This window comes from Brassica napus, chromosome A2 (assembly GCF_020379485.1).
Source record: "Brassica napus cultivar Da-Ae chromosome A2, Da-Ae, whole genome shotgun sequence".
Lineage (NCBI taxonomy): Eukaryota > Viridiplantae > Streptophyta > Magnoliopsida > Brassicales > Brassicaceae > Brassica > Brassica napus.
The window spans coordinates 25,204,926-25,228,286 of record NC_063435.1 but is presented as its reverse complement, the minus strand read 5'-3'; the positions used below and the strand labels follow the sequence as shown (position 1 = coordinate 25,228,286).

General features: G+C 33.4%; 2 protein-coding genes, 2 long non-coding RNA genes and 2 other non-coding genes across 13 annotated transcripts; 4 read left to right on the top strand and 2 right to left on the bottom strand.

Annotated features, from left to right (window-relative positions):
* Positions 1-2,167: 2,167 nt before the first annotated feature.
* LOC106414450 lies at positions 2,168-6,537 on the bottom strand. 8 transcript variants are annotated; one of them, XR_002659409.2, is made up of 7 exons: positions 4,385-6,537; positions 4,137-4,250; positions 3,890-4,042; positions 3,688-3,794; positions 3,293-3,615; positions 2,981-3,194; positions 2,168-2,772 (listed from the first exon to the last, which is right to left on the bottom strand). It is a non-coding gene; the product is annotated as an uncharacterized LOC106414450 (long non-coding RNA). The 8 variants fall into 8 exon arrangements; XR_007318091.1 differs by having other exon boundaries at positions 2,168-2,568; positions 2,648-2,772; positions 2,981-3,615; positions 4,385-5,204; XR_002659404.2 differs by having other exon boundaries at positions 2,981-3,382; positions 3,487-3,615; positions 4,385-5,189.
* A 3,692-nt stretch (positions 6,538-10,229) lies between these two features.
* LOC106424745 (mitochondrial import receptor subunit TOM20-3) lies at positions 10,230-11,844 on the top strand. The gene is made up of 6 exons (XM_013865495.3): positions 10,230-10,481; positions 10,572-10,647; positions 10,772-10,941; positions 11,043-11,090; positions 11,396-11,485; positions 11,585-11,844. The coding sequence occupies exons 1-6, from the start codon at positions 10,383-10,385 to the stop codon at positions 11,699-11,701; spliced, it is 600 nt and encodes a 199-aa protein (XP_013720949.1). The 5' UTR covers positions 10,230-10,382; the 3' UTR covers positions 11,702-11,844.
* Positions 11,845-17,227: 5,383 nt separating this feature from the next.
* On the top strand, positions 17,228-18,740 carry LOC106390064 (ribonucleoside-diphosphate reductase small chain C). Its single transcript, XM_013830452.3, has one exon. The coding sequence runs from the start codon at positions 17,643-17,645 to the stop codon at positions 18,639-18,641; it is 999 nt and encodes a 332-aa protein (XP_013685906.1). The 5' UTR covers positions 17,228-17,642; the 3' UTR covers positions 18,642-18,740.
* Positions 18,741-19,003: 263 nt separating this feature from the next.
* TRNAL-AAG lies at positions 19,004-19,084 on the top strand. The gene has a single exon. It is a non-coding gene; the product is annotated as a tRNA-Leu (tRNA).
* Positions 19,085-21,218: 2,134 nt separating this feature from the next.
* Positions 21,219-21,299, top strand: TRNAL-AAG. The gene has a single exon. It is a non-coding gene; the product is annotated as a tRNA-Leu (tRNA).
* A 132-nt stretch (positions 21,300-21,431) lies between these two features.
* LOC125580336 lies at positions 21,432-22,660 on the bottom strand. Its single transcript, XR_007318083.1, has 2 exons — positions 22,041-22,660; positions 21,432-21,781 (listed from the first exon to the last, which is right to left on the bottom strand). It is a non-coding gene; the product is annotated as an uncharacterized LOC125580336 (long non-coding RNA).
* Between the last annotated feature and the right edge of the window lie 701 nt (positions 22,661-23,361).

Genomic DNA, 23,361 nt, shown 5'->3' with positions numbered 1-23,361 from the left:
GATTTAGGTGTCTTTTGTAGAATTATTGTGTAATACAGTGTTCGTCCAGATTTTGCAACAATTTAGTTTTGTTTTGTTTCTAAAAAAATTATTGCTTTAGTTTTTAAAGAAAAAGAGAAATGGACGTTTATAACTCGATGGTTAACTAATCTAGATTTAGGGATTTGGGGTTTAGAGTTGGGGGGTGTGGTTTTGGAATATAGGGTTTAGAATTTTAATAAATATAAATAAATATCTAATTTAATAATAATGATTCAAAAAGAATTTCATTCATATTTTATATATGTTCAATAATATTTAATTAATTCTAATTGAAAGTAATATTTACATACATTCACTATTTGTTTTTGTTATTTTTGTATAAATCATATGTTTATATAAGTTTAGTTTTTACTATACTGATGAATAAAGTTATTTAGAATTATTCAACATATAAGTTATGAATATTTTTTCTCTTATTTTATACTTCTTAAAAATTCTATTGATTTAAATAATGTAAAAAGTGAATTTCACTATAAATTTTGGTTAACTTGATAACATAGCACATTATTATTTAAAGATTTACATATTCACTTTACAATTTATCAAATAAACCATATCATCCAAAATTATTAGAACTTTTAAAACAAATTTTTTTGTTTGTGAATGTTATATTTATTCAATTACCTTTTGTGAATGTTATATTTATTCAATTACCTTTTGTAATAAATCTTTTGTATTGGTTTAATTATATATATAATTATTGTGATCTACTTAACAAATTTACAATAATGATTTATAATTAAACTAACTTCTAACCATTTTAAAATGTGGTTAGGATTGGCAAAGAAGAGTAAAACAACTTTAGGATAACTTAACACACTGGACTACAAAGGGCACATCAAAAACATACATGAAGACTTGGATCTCTATGGTGAGGATCCATAAACAAATTATAAGAGATGAATTCGTATATAACATGTAAAGATACTTCAATGAGGGGATGAAGAAACACTTTGCAGTTGCACATGTGGAGAAACAGAGAGCAAGTAGGATCCGACAATAAATCTTTGTTTAAGTAGAGAAATAGGACTTGAATCCCCTGTGAACCGTCTAGTAATAGAGGTGCTTAGACGGTGGTTGGCAGGTAAACACAGTTAGCTTCTAGGGAGCAGAAGCACTTGACCATAAGAATTTGATTAGACGGTGGTTTCAAGAATTTACAGTCCAATAAGTGAAGAGTCTTGTGTTATTGACTTATTGTGACCATATGGATCCAGGTTCACCTATAGTAAAGCAAACAGAAATTATTATACCAAACATGAGAAACAAAATCATATTCACATTCCCTTGAAGCTGACTGAGTGTACCTGCCAACCAGCTTATATGCTCTTACGATCTTGTCCGAATGAGCCACCGAGAAGACACCAATAACAAAAACGAAAGAAACTTTCACTCACCTTGTGATGATTTTGGTTGATGAGGTTGGTCTGCAGATTTAGGGAACCAGACCATATTATTTCATAAATTAAAAATTCATAAAGAAATTCAAATGATTTATAAAACCCATTTTTGCAGGTTTTAATATTATTTTTTATTTAATATGAAATAAATTAAGTTAATAGATTAATTTATTTGTATTTTCATATATATGAAGCACATTCATTTAAACATAACAAATTTTCATTTTAAATTAAAGACTATATATAAAAAGACGTTAAAATCAATAAATTGACTTTTTATATCATAATTTTTAAATAAAATATAAATTTATTAACATTTCATTACGAAATAAAATAAAATAATATCTGATATATAACTTATATATTTTCTGTAAAAACAAAGCAATAAAATTATATAATAGTATCATATATTCAAAAAATAATATTTTTGTTAAATTAATAATTTTTAAAAAAAATTATTTCCAGTCCTTTTAAAATTCGAGTTAAAATTTAATTGTAGTTTAATTTGGGATTGAACTGTTGTATTTGATATGTGAGTGGATGCGGCTGTATTAAAAAATTAAAAAAATTCACTTGTGTGAATTTAAACTTCATGAATTTTATGTGAAAAGTAAAGAATAATTTTAAATGATAAAAATAGGATCACCTAAAGGTTCATAATACAAAAAAAAAGTGATTGGCCGAACGGTCCCATCAGGCCTCGCTTTGTTCTTAGAGTGATATCATATAGTAATTAAAAAAAATTAGCCAAACTTGATTAAAATACGGTCTTACAGTGATATCACATTGTTAAAACCGGCATCTTTAGCATATACAACGAATATTTGTGTTATAGGGATAAGAGTTTGACAAAGGGTTTTTGACACACACAGAAACACATCATTGACAAAGGAAACAAACTTCACTTCACATATGCTTGAACATCATGGAGATCATATCTTCTCTGTTTGATGTACTCTGAAAACTCAGGAGATGGAGCTTTCAGGCTCTTACAGCAGTCGCTGATGACACTTGTTTAAGCCACGTGAAGAAAGCTTATTTGTCCTGTTCAAAGTAAACTTCCATCTTTGAGGTCTTTGGTAGTTTCAGTGCAATGAAATTATTAAAGCCAGTTGTTGCAGCTCCTCTGCAAAGAGCTTCTGCTTTGTTAACACATCCTCGTTGTTTGGTATAAACCTAGCTGTTGTACCCGGATTAGTGATTACCAGCGGCAGTGCAGGTGGGTTGGAACCACTTGTGGCATTTCCCCTGAAACAGAGGGCTGTGTAAACCTTGGGCCATGCTTGTTGAAATCATCACATATGCTCTGCTGATCAGCTTTCTTAAGACCCTGCATCAACACCACAAAACGGTCCAGAGATAGTGTCCAGCAGTCCAAATATTTATATATACATATCTATGTGTTAAAGATGGTTCCATGATCCTTTTCACCTAGACCCATTAATGTGAGTATATAACATGACTTTCAAACAGATACTGTGGACATCACTATGCGTTCAACCTAATTGGGTTTTAGAGAATCTGAGTCCTATTATCACCTTGAGTTCAAAGATGCGCTGAAACTCCATGGGAGTTCCTTCTGGAAACAGGTCACTATAACTGTCTACCACCGAATCGATTGGGGACAGTATGACCTTAAAGTACTTCTTATTTCACGGCTCACAAATTTAGAGTAGCTGGCAGCAGTTGAAGTCCGCATTGATATCACAAACTTTAGCTTTAAAAGGCTAAATTGGTATATACAATATCATACTGAAACAGAAATGCTTTATGATTCCAAATGTTTCATGCTCAGATAACATCAATAACAAAAATTGTAAAATACAGAGACACCAGCGGAGGCAACATACATAAAATGGTAATGATAAGATAGCTACCAGTCTGGCAAGGGAAGGGATTTCTAGAAGAATTGTCTTCATGGCTTGCATATCTAGTAACATCTGTGAACCAAAAAAAAAAAACAGATAATCATCTTCCAACTCTACTTTGTAGCTTTGGCACCTCAAAGATAGCTACAGTTCAAGCTCCCTTTATATAACATTACCGTCTTGAATTATAGCCTTTTCCACTACCAAAGTAATTCCAAATCGAATATTATGATCCTTCGAGAAGATATTCAAGGAAAGCTTATGCCTTTTTACCAATCTTAGCATTCTTGTCTATTATGCATTTCCTGTATAAATCACCAGAAAATCATTGGATTGATGTTTGAAGAGGTTTCTAGTTATGTATTTTCAAAACTTACCTGATCTTTGTCTCTCTACCAATACCAATTGGAACCTTTCCTTCTGCTAATAGAGATACAATCCCAGATTCAGTTTGGTAATAATCTGTACCTAACATCAACGTATCCTGTCAAAAAAAAAAAACATAAACCAAAACTCTGTTTGATCAGAACAATAGTCTGATTGTTTTGTTAATCAAAATGAAGAGATCTGAAGATCCACCTGAAGCTCAACTCCATAGTATAGACGTGACCAATCTCCAAAGATGGAGCGTTGGAAGCTGCATTCTTGCAGTCGCAAGAAACATCCGTGTGAGATTATCGTATCTATCATCTTCAGAGAATGTCTTCATAGTTCCACTATCTTCCAAATAGTCTGGGAATATGTATCCATAACCACAAAAAAATTCTAAGGTGTTTGAATATTGTCCTCAACAGATAACAAATAAGAAGAAGAGTTTGTTCTTTACAATCTCACTTGAACATCGTGATCTCTTATGGCAGCGTCATTGGAACTCGAATACTGTTGTGTCAAAAGGTTCATCAAAGCTCTGGTTTTAAAATAATAAACTCCCATCGATGTACTGTATGGAGAATTCGTTAGCTTCTACACGAGACAGTCCAAGAATTGTTGTGTATCATATATAACAGCAAAGTTTTTGTGAATTTTTTGTGACTCTACTAAGTTAAATGTTCTGAGAATTAGACAAAACCATACCATTGATTTCAGATCAATTCCTGATGGTTCCTTCGGGAACTGCAAAACGGGTCTCCAAAGTGTTATTCATAGCCTCTGAAATCGCCGGTTCGCCTTCGGATCGCTGGATACTGGAGATTTGCCGGTGGATTCCATAGCCGTAGACTCTTGAGAGGATATTATGGATTTTAATCGGAAAAAAATATTAAAAAAGAGTTTTATAGAGAGATTGATAGAGGGGAAGACGAAAGGGAATCATTGAATGAGCTTTGATTACACGAAGGTTTGATTAGAGGAGATAGTGGAGAAGTGGTTCGTCTGATCTACGAAACCGATATGGAGAGAAGAGAATAGAAGATGAGAAAGTCGAAAGGGGGAGAGTCGATTTCCAAATCGAAATTAGTGTAGACAGAGTCAAGAGGCCTAAATGATGGGTTTATGTTCAACAGGCCAAAATGTTAAACAGGCCGAATTAAAAATAGAAACCCACAAACACAATAATCTGTATCTGAGGTGGACAATTTGTAGGATATGATTGGCTGATTATAATTGATGACGTGGACAGCATGAGGGGAGCCCTTATTCCCCTTTTAGTATTGTATTGATATTAGTATCTATCACTTTTTCACCAACAATTTTTTTCTTTCTTTCTTTCTTTGTAACTAGACAAAATTCATAAACGAAATCTAGTAAATAATGAAATGTCTAGATTAAGTAGTTATGAATCATTATCTATAGAGTGATTTACATCCAGAGGCAGTTTCTGTCTTTTTATTACAAGATAAGTCACTTTGTTATACTGAGGTAGTTTTTGGTGTAAAAGACTTAACTTGCCCTTAAAAAACTTAACTAAGCGCTTCTTTTTCGGTTACAGATATTTATGTGTGGTTGGATTTTGAATTTTGTTTTAAAAGGATTGTGTGGTGGACCCGAGGCAGAAAGTAAATTGAATTAGATAATTATCTGAGCAAAAGACCACGTGCCTCATAATTTCTTTTTCTTTGGTATTTTCAAGTCCTTACTTTTTTTTTGTGGCCACATAATTCTAGTTGCGATCCAGACTTTTAAATTGTGAATTCTAACCCCTCAACGTGTTGTTTGGTATGTAACTTGCTGCTCACCGCCGACTCGTCGTTGAAGCATCGCCTCCGCATCACTCCACCATGCTCAGCTCTACCTTAACGGCTAGCTCCTACCGTAACGGCAAATCACTTACGCATCACTCTTGCCTCATTCATCGTCGAAGAATCACCGCAAAACGCTACAGCCCCTAGATCCACCTTAATTTCCGTCTGGAGTCCTTGTGGCTCATCCTCTCCGTCGTAGAGTTTGAGCTCGAGAGCAACAATGGCCAAGATTCTGATATTTTCATGTTTGGTCCTTCGTGTTTTAATCTTTATTTTTTAGACTTTCGAAGTTGCCAAACGACTTTTAATTTTATTTCCAAATTTCTAGTGTTCATTTTTATCTCGTAGCAGAGTGAAAACTAGAGAGCAACAATTGTTAAGTTTTTGTTTTTTGCTCGTTTCGCCCTTAAAGTATGTAGACATATGTACACGACACTATGTACACAAAATTTACTATCACGTGTACTTCAATTCATATGTACATTATTGAAGTATGAATTATTTTTGCGTACATTATTGTAATGATGTTTGTATGTAGATATATGTATACAATACTATGTACACAAAATTTGCTATCTACGTGTACTTCAATTCAAATGTACATTATTGAAGTATGAATCATTTTTGTGTACATTATTGTAATGATGTTTGTATGTAGATATATGTACACAACACTTTGTACACAAAATTTACTATCCACGTTACTTCAATTCATATGTACATTATTGAAGTATGAATTATTTTTGTGTACATTATTGTAATGGTGTTTGTATATAGATATGTACACCAAATTTACTATCCACGTGTACTTCAATTCATATGTACACAATTCAACTTGTGCAATAATTCACATGTACACACTGTAAAAATAAACTTGTAAAACCATATATTGTATTTTTGGCCAAAACCATAAATCTAATTTTGCATCTTAACCATTAAAATCAAAATTTGTGTGTAAAAAAAATTATCTTAAGCAAAACTAAAAAATGCTATATTTGTTCCTGAACGAAGAATTTTCTAGAATATTCATCCATATTAAGAATTCCATGAATATTTAGAAATTTTATCTTTATAGAACAAGAAAAATCTAAAAATTATATTTTCTTTTTAAAAAGTAATTTTTCCATCAAAGATTGTGTTTCTATTCTTTGACTTATAGAATTTTTTTCTCTTTCTAGGTTTTGGTTAAAGAATATATAGAGTATAAGCCAAGTCAAATATTGTCACGTGTACACATATATTTCACTGTCCCCATGTACAAAGTTTTATGAAAAATCACATGTACACTGGTACATTTTGTACATTGCTCAATTTATGATATTTGGTAATTCAAATATTTTTTAGTATAGTTGCTAGAAAAATTATTTGAGTAATTTGTTTTAGTTCATTATTGGATGCATCTGTTGAATTTGTATGTTCAGTATGCATATCACATGAAAATTAAAATTTGGAAGTTCATGTGTACACATATATTATATTGTGCACGTGTACATATGTATCACAAAAAAAAACACAAGTACACAAACTCATTTATACATTTCACAAGTTATGATACCTGATGATTTTAGTGAGTATATTTTTGGAGTCTATTTAGATAATTTTAGGTTTAATATAGGTGTGTATATATCATTTGTTTGTTCATTAGAGGATTAAAAATGTAAATTTGGAAATTTTGGGGTCAAAAATGAAAGGATGCAAAATATGAGGGACTAGAAATGAAAAACCCAAAGTTCTCCATCAAAATAGGGGCTAGAATGCATATTTTGAAGTATAGGGGTCAATTAGATAGGATATATTTGAAATCAAAGAGTTTGGGACAAAATCAAATTAAACCTAAATACCCAAGGACTAAATGTGCAAATATGTGAGATTTGACCATTGTTGCTTGAGCTTTCTCTCTGTGATTGGAGCTCGACAGACGAGTGTAGCGGCTCAGGCAAAGAAGCTACTGTGCTTAAGGTTACTCGCGTTCGAGATCGTGACACAATCACTTCACGCCAGAGAGATTTACCATTGTTTTTTTAAGGGATTTACCATTGTTGCTTAAGCTTTCTCTCTCCTATGATAGTTTAGACGATGGCTGATATTTATAGAAGAGCTTGATTGAAGCGGAAGAGATGCAGAGGTGAAGATGATGAAGAAGATGGCGACAGAGCTTCGACGGTAGATTCAGAACGGTTAGCACCAGAAACTAAAAGTGAGTGAAAATCTCCAGATCTATCTTTGAAATAGCACTTTGCATTTCTTTAGTGGAAATTAAAACCAAATGGTTCACGACAAAAGAAAACAAGAATAAAACTATGAGAGAGAGAGAGAGATAAAAAAGTGATTGTGACCATAGTTTCCTAATAGTTTTCTTTTGGCTAATAAAATAAAATAATAATATTTAGTTAGGACTTTTAGTTAGTGTATAGATATAAATTAGGTTTGGTTAGAAAAAACTGCTCTAGTAGTAAGAACTGTCTAATAGTGTGATAAAAAACTTAAAACTGTCTTTGAGTGTAATTGTTTCTTATCTATATCTAAAACTAGTACTACTGATTTCAGTATATATATATATATATATATAGAGTTTTCAAACTTTTTATAATCTATTTGTACTTGCGTTTATGTTTTAAAAACAGGGGAAATCTTTCTTTGTCAGCAAAAGAGAACATCGTAATCTTGTCTCATGTGATGGTCTACCTTTTCGCAAACCCCTTTTCTTCATCTTATGGTCTCCTCTCAGTGAATGTGATTATACATGTGGCAGGTAAGATAAGTCACGTTGCAAGCTCACATAGTCGCTGGACTTAACATTCATCACATAATATATTTTTGTTCTTATTCCTTAAATTTTATATCATTATTTCTAGAATACAATCTCATAAATATCTTGCCAATTGGCTTCGTGTGGGAGTAAAAGACAAAAACTATTTATTATACTCTTTCCGTTTCATTAATATATGGTTTTCACTCATTGGATTTTTATTGGTTTAAAATTATAAAAAAAAATAATCACAAAAAATTATGTAAATAATATATTTTATTAAAATGAGTGAAAAATCTAAAATATGCAATATTTTGAAACGGATGGAATATTTTTTATCATTGGCCATGTTCGTTTGCTCACCCAGGTGATCCATCTGGGTGAAGATGCAAATTGATGTTCGTTTTGTGTATTATAATGCTACATCCAGATGAATCACCCAGCTGAATTTTTAAAAACTCATCTCAAATTCTCACCCAAATGAAGGTGAGTCTTGATGGTGCATCTGGATGTGCAGATACATCTAGTTCAGTTCAAAATAATAAATGACAAAAATGACCTTTTAAAATCAAAATATTATTTTAAAACCGTAAATTCTATTTTTTTTACATATACATTTTTCCGCTATAACCAAAAAATGCATTTTCTCGCAAAAACTGAAAAACACACTTTCCCGCCAAAACCGCAAGATTCGTTTTCCGCAAAAAAAAAAACATAAAACGCACATTTTCATAAAAACACATTTTTTGGCTAAACCAGTAAAACCGCACTTTTCAACCAAAGCCGAAAAAACGCATTTTCCCGTCAAAACAAAAAAAACGCATTTCCCGCCAAAACCCAAAAAACGAATATTCCTGCCAAAACTCCAAAAAAAAATTTCAGCCAAAACCGCAAAAAGCATTTTCTCGCCAAAACCGGAAAAACATAATTTTCCCGCCAAAACCAGAAAACGCAATTTTCCCACCAAAACCGGAAAAAACGTATTTTCTCGCCAAATCCGAAAAATGTATTTTCCCGCAAAAACCGGAAAATGTGATTTTCCCGCCAAAACCGGAAAAACGCATTTTCTCGCCAAAACTGAAAAACACAATATTACCGCTAAAATCGGAAAACACATATTTTCCCGCCAAAACCGGAAAAACGCATTTTTCCGCCAAAAACGGAAAAACGCATTTTCCGCCAAAACCGGAAAACGCATTTTCCCGCCAAAACCGGAAAACGCATTTTCCCGCCAAAACCGGAAAACGCATTTTCCCGCCAAAACCGGAAAACGCATTTTCCCGCCAAAACCGGAAAACGCATTTTCCCGCCAAAACCGGAAAACGCATTTTCACGCCAAACCCGGAAGAACGCAATTTCCCGCCAAACCCGGAAAAATGTATTTTCCCGCCAAAACCGGAAAAATGTATTTTCTCGCCAAAACCACAAAAAAAAAATTTTCCCGCCAAAATCGTGAAAAAAAACTTTTCCCGTCAAAAACACTTTTTCCGCTATAACTTCAAAACACACTTTTTCCGTCCAAACTGCAAAAACGTATTTTTCTGCCAAATCCAAAAAACGTAATTTCCGCCAAAACCATAAAAATGCACTTTTTTCACGAAAAACACATATTTCCTTAAAAACAGCAAAAATATTTTCGGCAAAAACCGTAAAAATGCTATTTTCCGTCGAAACGTAAAAAACTATATTTTAGTTATTTTATTAACAAGTCCAGCTGGATAGAGATGAAAGTTAAAAAATGAAAACAACAAACATAGTTGCATTCAGATGATTCATCTGAATGCATAAACGAAATGAAGAAACGAATAACACCCAGATAGAACATCTGGATAAGACATCTAGATGAACCATCTGGATGCATCTTCCAGATGTACAAACTTACAGGGCCATTATTGTTTTGTTTCTCTTTAGCCGAAAACCAGCGAACAGTGTAATAATAACACATAGTTAAAACGGCAAGCAGTAGAGACGATGTGCTCCCCAAGCAAAAACAATAAATCTAAAAGCCCATTATAAGCCCATTTAGAAGGACTCCGCTTTCTAATCCTCTCCCTCTGTTTTCTCCGTAGACACCGTGAGGAGGAGAGTAGAGCCACTTCGTTCGTACGGGAGAAGAAGTGTTGTACCAAATCCCTGAGAAGCCATGGATAACAACGACGCTGAGTTCGATGCCATCATCATGTTCGAACAAATTCGCAAAGTATCCGAGGCCACCTACCTGAAAAACCCTCTAGATGCCGACGTTAGCTCTGTTCTTCGCTTCAATATAGTTTTTTGCATTCTCTTGTTTGGTCTCTGCTTTGTGATTCAATGGATGAATTTTTCATTACAGAACCTGACGAGATGGGCAGGAGCTTTGCTGGAGCTAGCTCAGTTCCATAACGAAGATCCTAAGCTAACTGTTCAAGGTTTTAGATTTTTTTATATTCTTAATATAAATTAGTTTATGATCCTCTCATGGATCTAATTATGATTAACAGTTTTTTTTTTTTTGGTTATAACGTTTTTTTAATTGTGTGTGTGTGTGTGTAGAGGCAATCAGTAAGCTTGAAGAGGCGTTGTTGATTGATCCAAAGAAGCATCCTGCGATTTGGTGCCTCGGGAACGCATACACTACGCTTGCGTTTTTGACTCCTGAAGAGACCGAAGCTAAGTACAACTTTGACTTAGCTGCTCACTTCTTTCAAGTTGCTGTGGATGAGGTACTTTTTTGCTTTCTGTTCATAACTAATGGTTAAAATAATAGTACTGTTTCTTTTTTTGGTGTTGTGGTTTTTTAATATATTTTTTTGAGTCTTTGCAGCAACCGGAAAATGAAACCTACCAGAAATCACTTGAAATGACAGCCAAGGTACTGTATATCAACCAACTTAGTTCATGTTTTTGGCCCGGTTCAAGCGGGAGGCTCTTAACCTGTAAAGATTTGTTTTGTTGATCGGTTCATAAGAAGGGTATCTTGCAGTTGGATTGTGCATTGAACATCTAAACCCGATCCTAAAGTGTTGTTCTGTGATCGAACTTATTCCCTTGTGTGCTAAGTATTATAGAGTAGATGTGTCGTTTTTCACAGAGTAGATGTCTTGCATTTTGCTTTCTAAAACCGATCTCGGAGTTTTGTTTTTTAATCAGATTTATTTTCTTTTGTGCTAAGGACAGGCTCCACTACTGCACGCAGAGGTTCACAGGCAAGGCTTTGGCCAACAGCCACTGAGTGGCGCCGGTCCATCAGGAGCGTCAAGATCAAAGGTTCTCTCTCTTTTTTTGTTCATTCTCATCGTCATATTTCATTTCAGTATTTGTGGTTTGAATCTCATGATCTAATGATCATGTGTTTTCTCGAAACAGGATGTGAAAAGCAGTGAGTTGAAGTATGATGTGATGGGATGGGTTATACTAGCTGTTGGCGTTGTTGCCTGGGTTGGTTACGCCAAAGCTACTGCACCTATCTCTGCTCCTCGATAAGTAGTGTTTTAAATTTAATCACTCAAATAGAAGATTATTTTTTTACCTGGAGTTATCAGTTTTGAGGTTTTCATTTAGATATTTTTCTATTGGATTTGGCCAAAGACATGACTATGAATGACATTTTGATTACCATTGTAACACTTCTTATGGCACGACAAAATCAAACTAAAAACACATATTGAAACTAAAAGCTACCTTTAAGGTAAAGGATGTAAACAAGAAATAAGATGGTTCCTGCAATCACAAACGCAGGAACTTGTTCTTCGGCTTTACGTTTAATTTGTTCAGCGTTAATGCTCAAGATCATGCACCCCATAATTACTATGCATATTAGCACAATCCATCCCTTGCCTATACCACTAGTTTGATCATTAGTATTCACTAGATCTGTTTCCGACGAAGATCCGCCACTAAAAGTGCCCATCAACTTCCATATTCCAGCTCCACCAATCAGAACACCTAGCACAACTTCTGCTGCCATTTCTTTTGTACTTCTTTGATAATCTTTTTTCTTGAAGAGTGTTCTCTATTTATGCTCACTTTTGTCTACATGTCATTGCCTCGCAGCTTGGTGTGTTTCTTTGATTAAGTAAATTTAAAACAGGATTACTGTCACTTAATTGTTATTCATTTTCTAATATTTTCCCATTAAACGTTTATCTCTCAAGGTAACTAGTGATATACCTCTAAACATAGAACTGATTTTTTTTTTTGCTTATATGTGAGTCATTCTCACAAAGAAATATGACTTGACTTACTGAAAAATATGATATGATATCTTTTTATTATGACATGTACAATTTTAATGATGAAATTTTGATCTTTTGCTAAAATTCTTAAATTGAAATAATAACCAATAGGTATATATCATATATGTAAATCATATATATTATTATTAATATGAAAATTTTAGAATGATATAAGGGAAATACCCTAGGATAGCACTAAAAAAGTTTCTATCACAAATATAGACTCTAAAAATCAAAATGACCAAAATGTTTCATTAAAGAGGTAAATATACACTTATACTCCTAGGGTTAACTAATTCAAACTTTAGGGTTTAGAGTTAAGGGGTGGAGATTTGTGTTTGAGGTTTAAAATTTTATAAAATAGAAAATAAATATAAAAATTTTAAAAATAGTTTCAAAAAATATTTTATAATTACAAAAAGAAAATTTGAAAAAAATAAAAAAAATATTTTCAAAAAAAATTCAAAAAATTATAAAAAGTTCGTATTTGAAAATATATAATCTAAAAATATAAAAAAAATATTATTTTTTATCTACGGTATTAGTGTCCTTTTACCTATTAAATGAAACATTTTGGTCATTTTCCTCCTTGTGATCTATTTTTTTGACCAAAACTTGAAAATTATTTATTTATGAGAATTGACCATAATATAATTGTAGATATAAGAAATTTTTCACTTCAAATTAATAAAAACAATTAACATATTTCGTATACATATCTATATTTTTGTCAAAATTAAATGTAAGTGAATAAATACCGAACAAAGATAACTTATATTTAAATTAAAACATTTCTGGAGATTTATAATTTACAGTCGGTTAAAAATATGATTAATTATAAATTGAATATATTAAAATGGAAAAAAAAAATCATCCGCGCGATCTAAGCAAACGGTTATTAAAAGGCTTTGTAACATAATCATCAGTTTCTGGAGTTCGTGGTAGTAAATCAAAGTGTTTGTTCACTGAGATTTGACTTGCAAGTAATCCACAATGATGACTACGTCTCTTGGCTGATCCATCTACGAATAAAATAAACATACCTAATCATCAAGTGAAAATATGTGAAGTCTTTCATTGCGACGGATTATTGCTATTCAAACTCAATTACAACGACCACAAGAAGATTTTGGTGTGGAACCCGTATCTGGGGCAAACCAGATTGATTCAAACGAGAACAAAAGCATGGTATGTTCTCGGATACAATAACAACCACTGCCACAAAATCTTGAAGACTTTTTATGATTACAAAGGCATTGAGGTCTATGATTTTGGATCTGTTTCATGGAGGGTTCTTGATGTCAATCTCGACAATTATGAACCATTTTATCATGCTGCCCTGTCTTTGAAAGGAAATACTTATTTTTCAGAATTGACCAACTTTAAAGATAGTTTAGTATGTTTTGATTTTTCAACAGAGAGGTTCGGACCGCCTGTGCCTCTGCCTTTCAAACTTAAACCTGCTTTGGTGGCTCTATTTTGGGCTAGAGATGAGAAGCTAGCTGTGGTACATTATCTTTATCCCACATTAGAGATATGGATTGCGGCTAAGATTGAACTAAGCAACAACAGAGGAAGAGAAGAAGAAGTAACACCTAAGATCTAACAGTCAAATAAGCATTACAATCCAGCAGGATGTTGCTGTTTTGGTTGCTACAGAATTGTTGGTTACTTGTTTCTTGCTTTCTTATACTATTTTTCCTCCAGTTTGTCAGCCTCTCTCTCTTCTTCCATTCGCTAGGTTTGGTTAGAGAACTGAAACAGTATTTTTTTCAAACAATGGTGTAATGTGAGGTTTGTGATGGACATCCATTTTGAAACCGCACATGAACATCTAGGGGGTTAACGTATCCCTTATATATTAAAAGAGGAGCATTGGAGTTAATGCTTTCACACCAAGTTGGACACGTGTCTATTGGAGATACACTCTCACAAATAAGTTTCCTTATTTGCTTCCTCTATAAGCGAATTTTTAAAGAATTTCCTTACTCTACAAAAAAAAGTAACCAAGTAATGTTTTGGACTTCTCACGGGAATCGCAAGGCGGGGAGTTTTCTCTTCTTCATTCTTAAGCACCTATTACTTCGAACGTAATGTTTTTAAAGAAACTTTCGGAGTTCTACGTGGAGACCGACTCAGGAAACGACGACCAAGTGACCCCGAAGCTCGGAACATTTAGACATGCCGTGGTTGAAGACGAGCCGCTCTGTCTCAGCTTCAGACGAGACATGACCATTCATCTGAAAGAAGAACACATCAGGAACACTTTGAAGACGAGAAAAATCTGTATCATGTTCCAGCGACACACGACATCATGAACTCCGTTCTGTCCTCTTGAGTAACACTTTGAAGACCATCGTCGGTCATGGCGCGTCCGTGCACATCGCTGGGGTTTAGATGGATAACTTCTCCAACGTCTGATTTGAGACGTTCTGCGAAATCGCTGGACGGTTACAGTGTGTTGTTCTTCGGAGGGCTGCGCGAAGACAGGATGCACCATGATATAATGTGTTCGACGGCTCCCCACTGCATAATACATTGAAGCTCCCCACTGCATGACACATTGCAAAGCTCCCCACTGCATAACACATTGAAGACATGACGCATCATGATAGCCGCGGGGTTATTAATGCTATAATGTGCTCGACGGCGATTACTCTGTCTACCAATTACATGACGCATCATGATATAAGGTCATAAACCTTGGTCATAGTGATACTTACACTCGCGAGAAGAATGCGCATACTATGAGATTAAATGAACTATAAAGAGTATCATCACTCTGTCTAATATTGTTCTTGAACGTGACTTATTCTTCTCACATAACTTTGTTCTTCAATGTATCAATCTATACGCATGCTTGCGATATAAAGACTATAGAGGAGTATAGAGAATCCCAAGAGGAGTGATCGAAAGATAAGATGACGACGTCCCAAGAAGAGAAATCCATTTATCTGTTACTCAAGAGGACAGAACGGAGAAGATGATGACGTCTTTTCCTTTTCTCTTATAAGGGATTTGTTGTACTATATTTAACGTCTCATTAGTTTGTTACGTGAGAACTCTGTATAAGAGAGAGTTTAACAGAACGTAGATATTGTAACTATAGGGATTTTAATTGAATTAATGAACCGAACCGGTTGGTTCCGAGTTGGAAAATCAATTGAAATCTGCGAATATAACCAATTCGTTGGTTGCTGGCCAAGGCAAAAAATATATGATAATCAACTAACATAATCAGTTTATGGCAATATACTTATATCGTAGTGTGCTGGCTGAAATATAACTTTCTGTTATCGTAGTGTGCTGGCCGAAATATATTGTAAGTTTCCAATTAAGAAGTTAGGTGCTGACAAAAAAAAAGTTAGGTTTTTCCTTTTAAGTTTTATATTTGTGATTTTTAGATTTTGATGAAGATTTCATTATGTCACCTGAAGAAAATGAAGTGAAAGATGGTAGAGAGAACCAAAATTAGTTGATGTGATTTGGTGTTAGTTTATTTTTGTTATTGACAATTTATTATAATGATCTTTCACTTTGAGTTTATTTTGAATTTGAAGTTTAATTTATTATTCAAAATAGAAATATAAATATTTATAAATTTTATATCTTAAATTTTTTTAGATGTCATAACTTTTACTTTGTTACAGAAAATTTTAAATAGTCTAAACTATTTTTTGATATTTTGTATGTAAAATGAAAATAAAAATATAAAAACTAAAGTTAAATATTTTATAAATACCTTTTAAACATAAAATATATACATATCTAAACTATTATTTTATGTTTTAAAAACATTTAGAAAATATTAAACTATAGTTTTTATATTAATTTTTTCATAGTTAATATATTATTATATAATAAAATTAATTCATTTATTAATCCAAGATTCACCCGCGGTCGATCCACTGACCCATCGACCGGTAAGTCCTTTTAACATAATGAGAAAGAAGATTTTTGGATAAGCTTTAAGAAGTAAGAACATGCTAACGTTTATTATGGTTGTTAATGCCAATATGGTCACATTAAAAGATACAAAAGCTGGCAATACCACTTTGAGGTTGACTTAAATAATAATCAAAATTATATTAAAATTTTGACAATATTTACGATGATGCTGGTGAATTTTTCTGATCACTTAATAAAAACTTTGAATTTTCTATTTTTTATAACTTATAGTATGTGGCCCTTATTTATTAGCTATTGATAATATAATAAATTTGAAACACTCATATACTGAAGCCTATGAATTTTCGATGGAGGATTATCTACACCGAATTCTATAAAAGAATGATGTATCTTTCAATTAATGATTACTTAAGATATTTATTATATATTTATTTAAAAAATGAAAATGATCGCATTAAATCTAACTGATTGTATCAGGTAAGATATCAAGTTTTTTACATAAAATTTGCAATAATCGATATATATATTCCAACTGCTTATCTATCACCGAAAGAAAGAAAAACAAAAATCAGTTTAATCGAACAAACCAAAATAAATACAGCTTCCGAATGGTTGTTATATTTTAAAAGAGTTAAATCTAAAAAAATCCAACCTAAAACCAAATCGATGTCCACACTAAACAGATCTAATATCTTTTTATCTTATAAATATTAAAATTAATAATTTTATTCCGCGGATTATCACCTACTGATTGAGTATATGACAAACAACAGCTTATTTTTATGCCACACCCAAATTTACCTACATAATGAGCTCACAAAATGGGCCTTACGTCGAACATTTAAATTGAAGCACTTTAGTTAGGTCAAGTCAAACTTGTATTCCCGTTTATCACCTTGGGCTTGAAAACGAATATCACGTGAAGGCACGTGTTAACTCATAACAATTCACAACAAGACACGCGAACCACAAAATGTCGGTATTACCCTTATAGACTTATCTGGCGGAATATATCAAAACGTTGCCGCCAAGGCGCCAACTTTATTACTTCCCTCGCTTCCCCCACGCCAAAATTTAAGTCCAAATGACGATAATACCCTTCATCTTCCCCAACAAGCCTCTCGAAATTTTCAAAACGTTTCGACGGTTCCCTCCCTCCACCCTTTCCCTCTCCTCTTCAAACCCTTTCCCCTCCATCATAAATATTCATCCCTAGATCTCAAACTCAAACCACATCTTCAATCATCAACCTCTTCCCCTCGAAATCATCATCAACAAACATGCCTTCCATGGCAGAAGAGCCGCTCCTAACCCCAACCCCAGACAGATTCTGCATGTTCCCGATCCACTACCCGCAGATCTGGGAGATGTACAAGAAAGCCGAAGCCTCCTTCTGGACCGCCGAGGAAGTCGACCTCTCCCAAGACACCCGCGACTGGGAGACCAACCTCAACGACGGCGAGCGCCACTTCATCAAACACGTCCTCGCCTTCTTCGCCGCCTCCGACGGAATCGTCCTCGAGAATCTCGCCTCCCGGTTCATGTCCGACGTGCAGGTCTCCGAGGCGCGTGCCTTCTACGGGTTCCAGATCGCGATTGAGAATATCCACTCGGAGATGTACAGCCTCTTGCTAGATACGTACATCAAGGACAACAAGGAGAGGGACCATCTCTTCCGCGCGATTGAGACCATCCCTTGCGTCGCGAAGAAGGCCCAATGGGCTTTGAAGTGGATCGATGGATCTCAGACTTTCGCCGAGAGGATCGTGGCCTTCGCGTGCGTGGAAGGGATCTTCTTCTCCGGAAGCTTCTGCTCCATCTTCTGGCTCAAGAAGCGAGGGCTCATGCCGGGGCTCACCTTCTCCAACGAGCTGATCTCGCGGGACGAAGGCCTTCACTGCGACTTCGCGTGCCTGATCTATACCTTGTTGAGGACGAAGCTATCGGAGGAGCGCGTGAAGTCGATCGTGTGCGACGCGGTGGAGATCGAGAGGGAGTTTGTGTGCGACGCGCTTCCCTGCGCGTTGGTGGGGATGAACCGGGACTTGATGAGTCAGTATATTGAGTTTGTGGCGGATAGGCTTTTGGGTGCGCTTGGGTACGGGAAGGTGTACGGTGTGGCGAATCCGTTTGATTGGATGGAGTTGATCTCGCTTCAGGGTAAAACGAATTTCTTCGAGAAGAGGGTTGGTGATTACCAGAAGGCTTCCGTCATGTCTAGCGTTAACGGAAACGGCGCGTTTGATAACCATGTGTTCTCGCTAGACGAGGATTTTTAGATTTGATATAATTTAGTTGTTGTTACAGTTTGATCCCTTGTAATATTCCGTGTATGTTCGTATTTTTTAATTAATGGAATACTATAAGCTTTATCTCTACTTTTCCCCAGCTTAATCTCCATGATTAATGGTGTTATACTTTTATTCCATACCACTATTTTATAATTTATAGAGTTAAGCTTTAAATTAAATTGATAATCAAGAAATTTATCTCTTTGGGCATTTTTTTACTTTCGACAAGCTTAAGTTATCTCTAACCGTCTTAAGTTTTCCCAACTACAGCAATTTCATATTTCATTTGGCATGTGGAGTATATTTAATTCTGTTACTAAAACCAAGTGTGTACTTCGGCAAACAACAAAGTTGATATGGCCGAGTTGGTCTAAGGCGCAGGATTAAGGTTCCTGTCCGAAAGGGCGTGGGTTCAAATCCCACTGTCAACAAATCACTTTTTTTTTTCCTGTGTGTTCATACGCTGACGTTTGATTTTCCCTTCTTTGGGAGAGGTACTAATGAAATGAGCAATACCAATGAGTATATCAATCATTTCGTATCCGATTATCAGTAAAAACGAAGTTATGAGAGTTCTTTTGCCTATGATTCGAGTTATGCTCTCAAGATGTGGCATTCTTGTTTCACCTTATAACAAATACAAATCCCATTTGCATAATTCTAGTTTGGACTTTCTACTATCACTTTTACTTCTCACCTTTTTTTTTTTTTTTTTTTTGCATTCATGAATCAGCGAGAGAAGGTGCTCATTTTATTACATACCTTAATTTCTACATCTTCTGAGAGCGCCTCCAATAAAACCTGGATGTTGTTGGTCAGTTCCGGAAGCTGCAAATATTTCAAACTTTTTAAAACTCTTTCAGCATTTGATTCAAAGAATTAGTTCCAACGAGAAGTAGCTACTAGGTTAGGGAAACAAACTATACTATATATACATCCAATAAGATATACTCATTCCATTTCAAAATACAAAAGTAAAAAAGCACAATGAAGGTAACCAAAGGATCATCAAGTTTCTTTTTTCCACACACACTTCCAATGGAAGCGTTTAATGGAACATTGTGATGGACTACATCGTAGAAAGGTAGGGAACACAGCCAAACAATTTGATAAATGATTACATGAAACAAAACTATTCTTGGGTCAATTTCTTATTGTACATGATCGTAAGATGCAGAAATAGATGTAGGAACTTGTTTGCTCCATTAGGTTTCAAAGTTAGCACGCACTCTAACAAATCCACGTAAAACTAGGACTTTTTAGATTTGATATAATTAATTGTTGTTACGGTTTGATCCTTGTAATATTCCGTCTATTATTGTATTTTTAATTAATGGAATAGTATAAACTTTCTCTACTTTATACCTGCTTAAAATCCATGATTAAGGGTGTTATGCCATTCATTTATACTTGTTAGAGTTAAGCTTTAACTTAAATTGATAATGACGAAGCGCACCACCATCAAGAGCAAAGTATGTAAGCATCATGCATTCATGTTGCTAGCTCGTACATGGTCGATAAGCTAGGCCTAGAGAGACAACCAATCATTTGTGACCATTCCATGGGATGGTATTACGACCAGGTCAAGGTGATCAGTGTGTGGTTTCTTATGCAAACGTCTTACCTCTTAATAGCCACTAGATTTTAATCCGCACACCCATACGGGTAACATTTCATTTATAAATATAAAATTTTATATTATTTTATATATAATAATTTATGATAATATATTGCTGTCATTTTAAAAATAATTAAATAGATGATATGTAGTTTTAAATATTAAAATTTAATGAATATTAATTATTTTAAAAGGTGAATGATATTTTAGTCACTTTAAAACAGTGAATGATATTTTATTTATTTATCTTAATGAAAGATTTTTTTCAAAATATATTGGTTTATCAATTCAACATAATTTTAATATGTTTGCACAAAAAACATAATTTTAATATGCAATTCATTAATTACTTCTATTTTAATATAATGTAGAATATACTTATATTATAAAATTAGCAAATAATTTCATTATAAAATTTATTAAATTAGAAAATAATTTCATTATTTTATTTATAATAAAAATATAATTAAAATTAATTTATAATAACATTATACTACGAATTTCAAAATTAAGCAGTGCATTAATTAAAAAAATATTTAAAATTTTAAAAAGATTTTGTTAGTTTTTTTCTCAACAGATTTTGTTATTCCTAAAACTAAAATTTAAATGTATAGTTAAAAAGGATTTATTATTAATATCTTTATAATTATTTAGAAATGTTATACATTAAATAAACTAAAGTAAACAATAAAAATATTATTTGAATATTTGGACCTAGATTTTTAGTATGACTATTTTGTAGTAGATAAAAATGGTACTTTTTTTTTAATAGAGAAGATGGACAATTTCCACGGAGACCACACACAATGGACGCTCCAACCACTGTTCTTTTACTTTCGACAATCTCTAGCTCCTCTTATGTTTTCCCAGTTACATCAGAAGTCATGTGGCACGTGGAGTATATTTTATAAAATTATTAAGAAAAAAGTATTCACAGCCAACGAAATGTTGATATGGCCGAGTTGGTCTAAGGCGCAGGATTAAGGTTCCTGTCCGAAAGGGCGTGGGTTCAAATCCCACTGTCAAAAATTTGCCTTTTTTTCCTGTGTTCATGTAATGATGTGACGCTATGGGCCCTGCTTATAAATTTAGGATTCTCAGGTTCGATTTGTGATTTCCCCTTTTTCTTTGGGAGAATTTCTAGTTGGCGCAGTTGGAAGTTGCTTGGAAGGATCTGTAGGTACTATACGATTATCAACAAAAACAAAGATAGAGAGTAGATATGAGAGTTGTTTTGCGTATGAAAAGAGTCATGCTCTCAAGCTGTGGCATTGTGGTAGACCGACGATGCTGGTACGGACCTTGGCCGCTTGCAACGAGGCAGTACAATTACATGTACCAATCTCCTTGCCTCCTTAATGTTTCATCTTACAACATCTCATTTTATTTTATATGCATTCATGAACCAGAGAGAAAGATGCTCATCTTATTATATACCTTAATCTCCACAACTTCTGAGTTTTTCAGCGCCTACAGTATTGTCTGGATGTTGTTGGTCAGTTCCAATAAGCTGCAAATATTTCAAACTTTCTAACTCTTTCAGCATTAGATTCAAAGAATTACTTCCAAAGAGGACTACCTAGGTCAGGCAAACAAATTTCATTTCAAAATACAAAAGTAAAAAAACACAATGAAGTAACCAAAGGATCATTAATTTTTTTTTTTTCACACACACTTCCAATAGAAGCATCTATAATGGAAATTTGGGATGGACTAGAGACATGGTACAAAGGTAAAGGACACAACCAAACAATTTGATAAACGATTACCTGAAACAGAATTATTCTTGTGTGATATATCAATATCTTATTGCACAACAGCATAACATCAAAACTCTAGGAAAATCCATCGGCGGAGGTGGGGAATGTCCAATGAAGGCACATCTACTCGACCCTGGGAGATGGATGATGGATCGAGCATGATCTGAAGATGCAGAATTAAATGTCGGAACTTGTTTGTTCCATTAGGTTACAAGTTAGCACTCTAACCAATTCACTTAAATCTAGGGATCTTTTTTTGAAATTGCAAACTAATGGATTTTTACATCCATACTTTTATTACAAATGTGATCAAAATATGTCAAAAACAATATAGGAAAATATTAATAACCACTTGTAAAGTTCCTAGACATTGTTTCGGTCATATAGGCTAGGAGAATACAAAACAGAACTTTGTTCACGTATGGGATTGTAACACAAACAGGTGTTTAAGATAATCCAAAAGAAAAAAATGGTTGCATTTACCAAAAGGGTTAAAAAAATATGGTTGCATTCTTTTAAAACGGTTGCACTTAGCAATTCTTATATTTAAACTTTGATACAAAAAAATTGAAAAAGAATAATATTCTTAGCATCCGCACTAATTCATCTATCTTATTAAAACTCAAGTACAAAATTGGAGTGTTTGGAGACTTGAATAGGACTATTAAAAAAATTTGGAGTGTTTGGAAAAATGAATTGTAGTCTTTTAAAAAAAATTAATTTTGTTTGGAAACAATGATAGTATTATTAAGAAAAAAAGTAATGGGCTTGGTTATTAAGAAAAAATTAAAAGTTCATCATATTATAAGAAACTATCTATCTAGATCAGATTTAAAATATACGAAAACGGGTCAATCTAATTGCCTAAAACTTTTTCTTTTCTAAACAAACCATAAAACAAAATTTAAATTTTATACACATATTTCAAATCAAAATAATAATTTAAAGTTAATTTATATCAAAAATTGATTAAAAAATAATACATATATTCAAAAATAGATTTTTACTAAACTATTTTTCAATAACCATTATAAACAAATGTTGTCAATATATATAATAAAAATACAATACAAAACCCAATTTGAAATACCAACTCAAATTATGGTTTTTATATTTCATATTAAGTTGTAAAAATATAATATATGTAATTATTTATATGATGGTACGTATAAAATACTATTAATTATATGATTACTTATATGATGGTACGTATAAAATATGATTAATTATATGATGACAGTATACAATATATAATAATGAATAGGGATGGGATTTCGGACACCCATACGGGTTTGGTTCTGATCGGTTTGTGTTTCGGGTTTTCGGAATC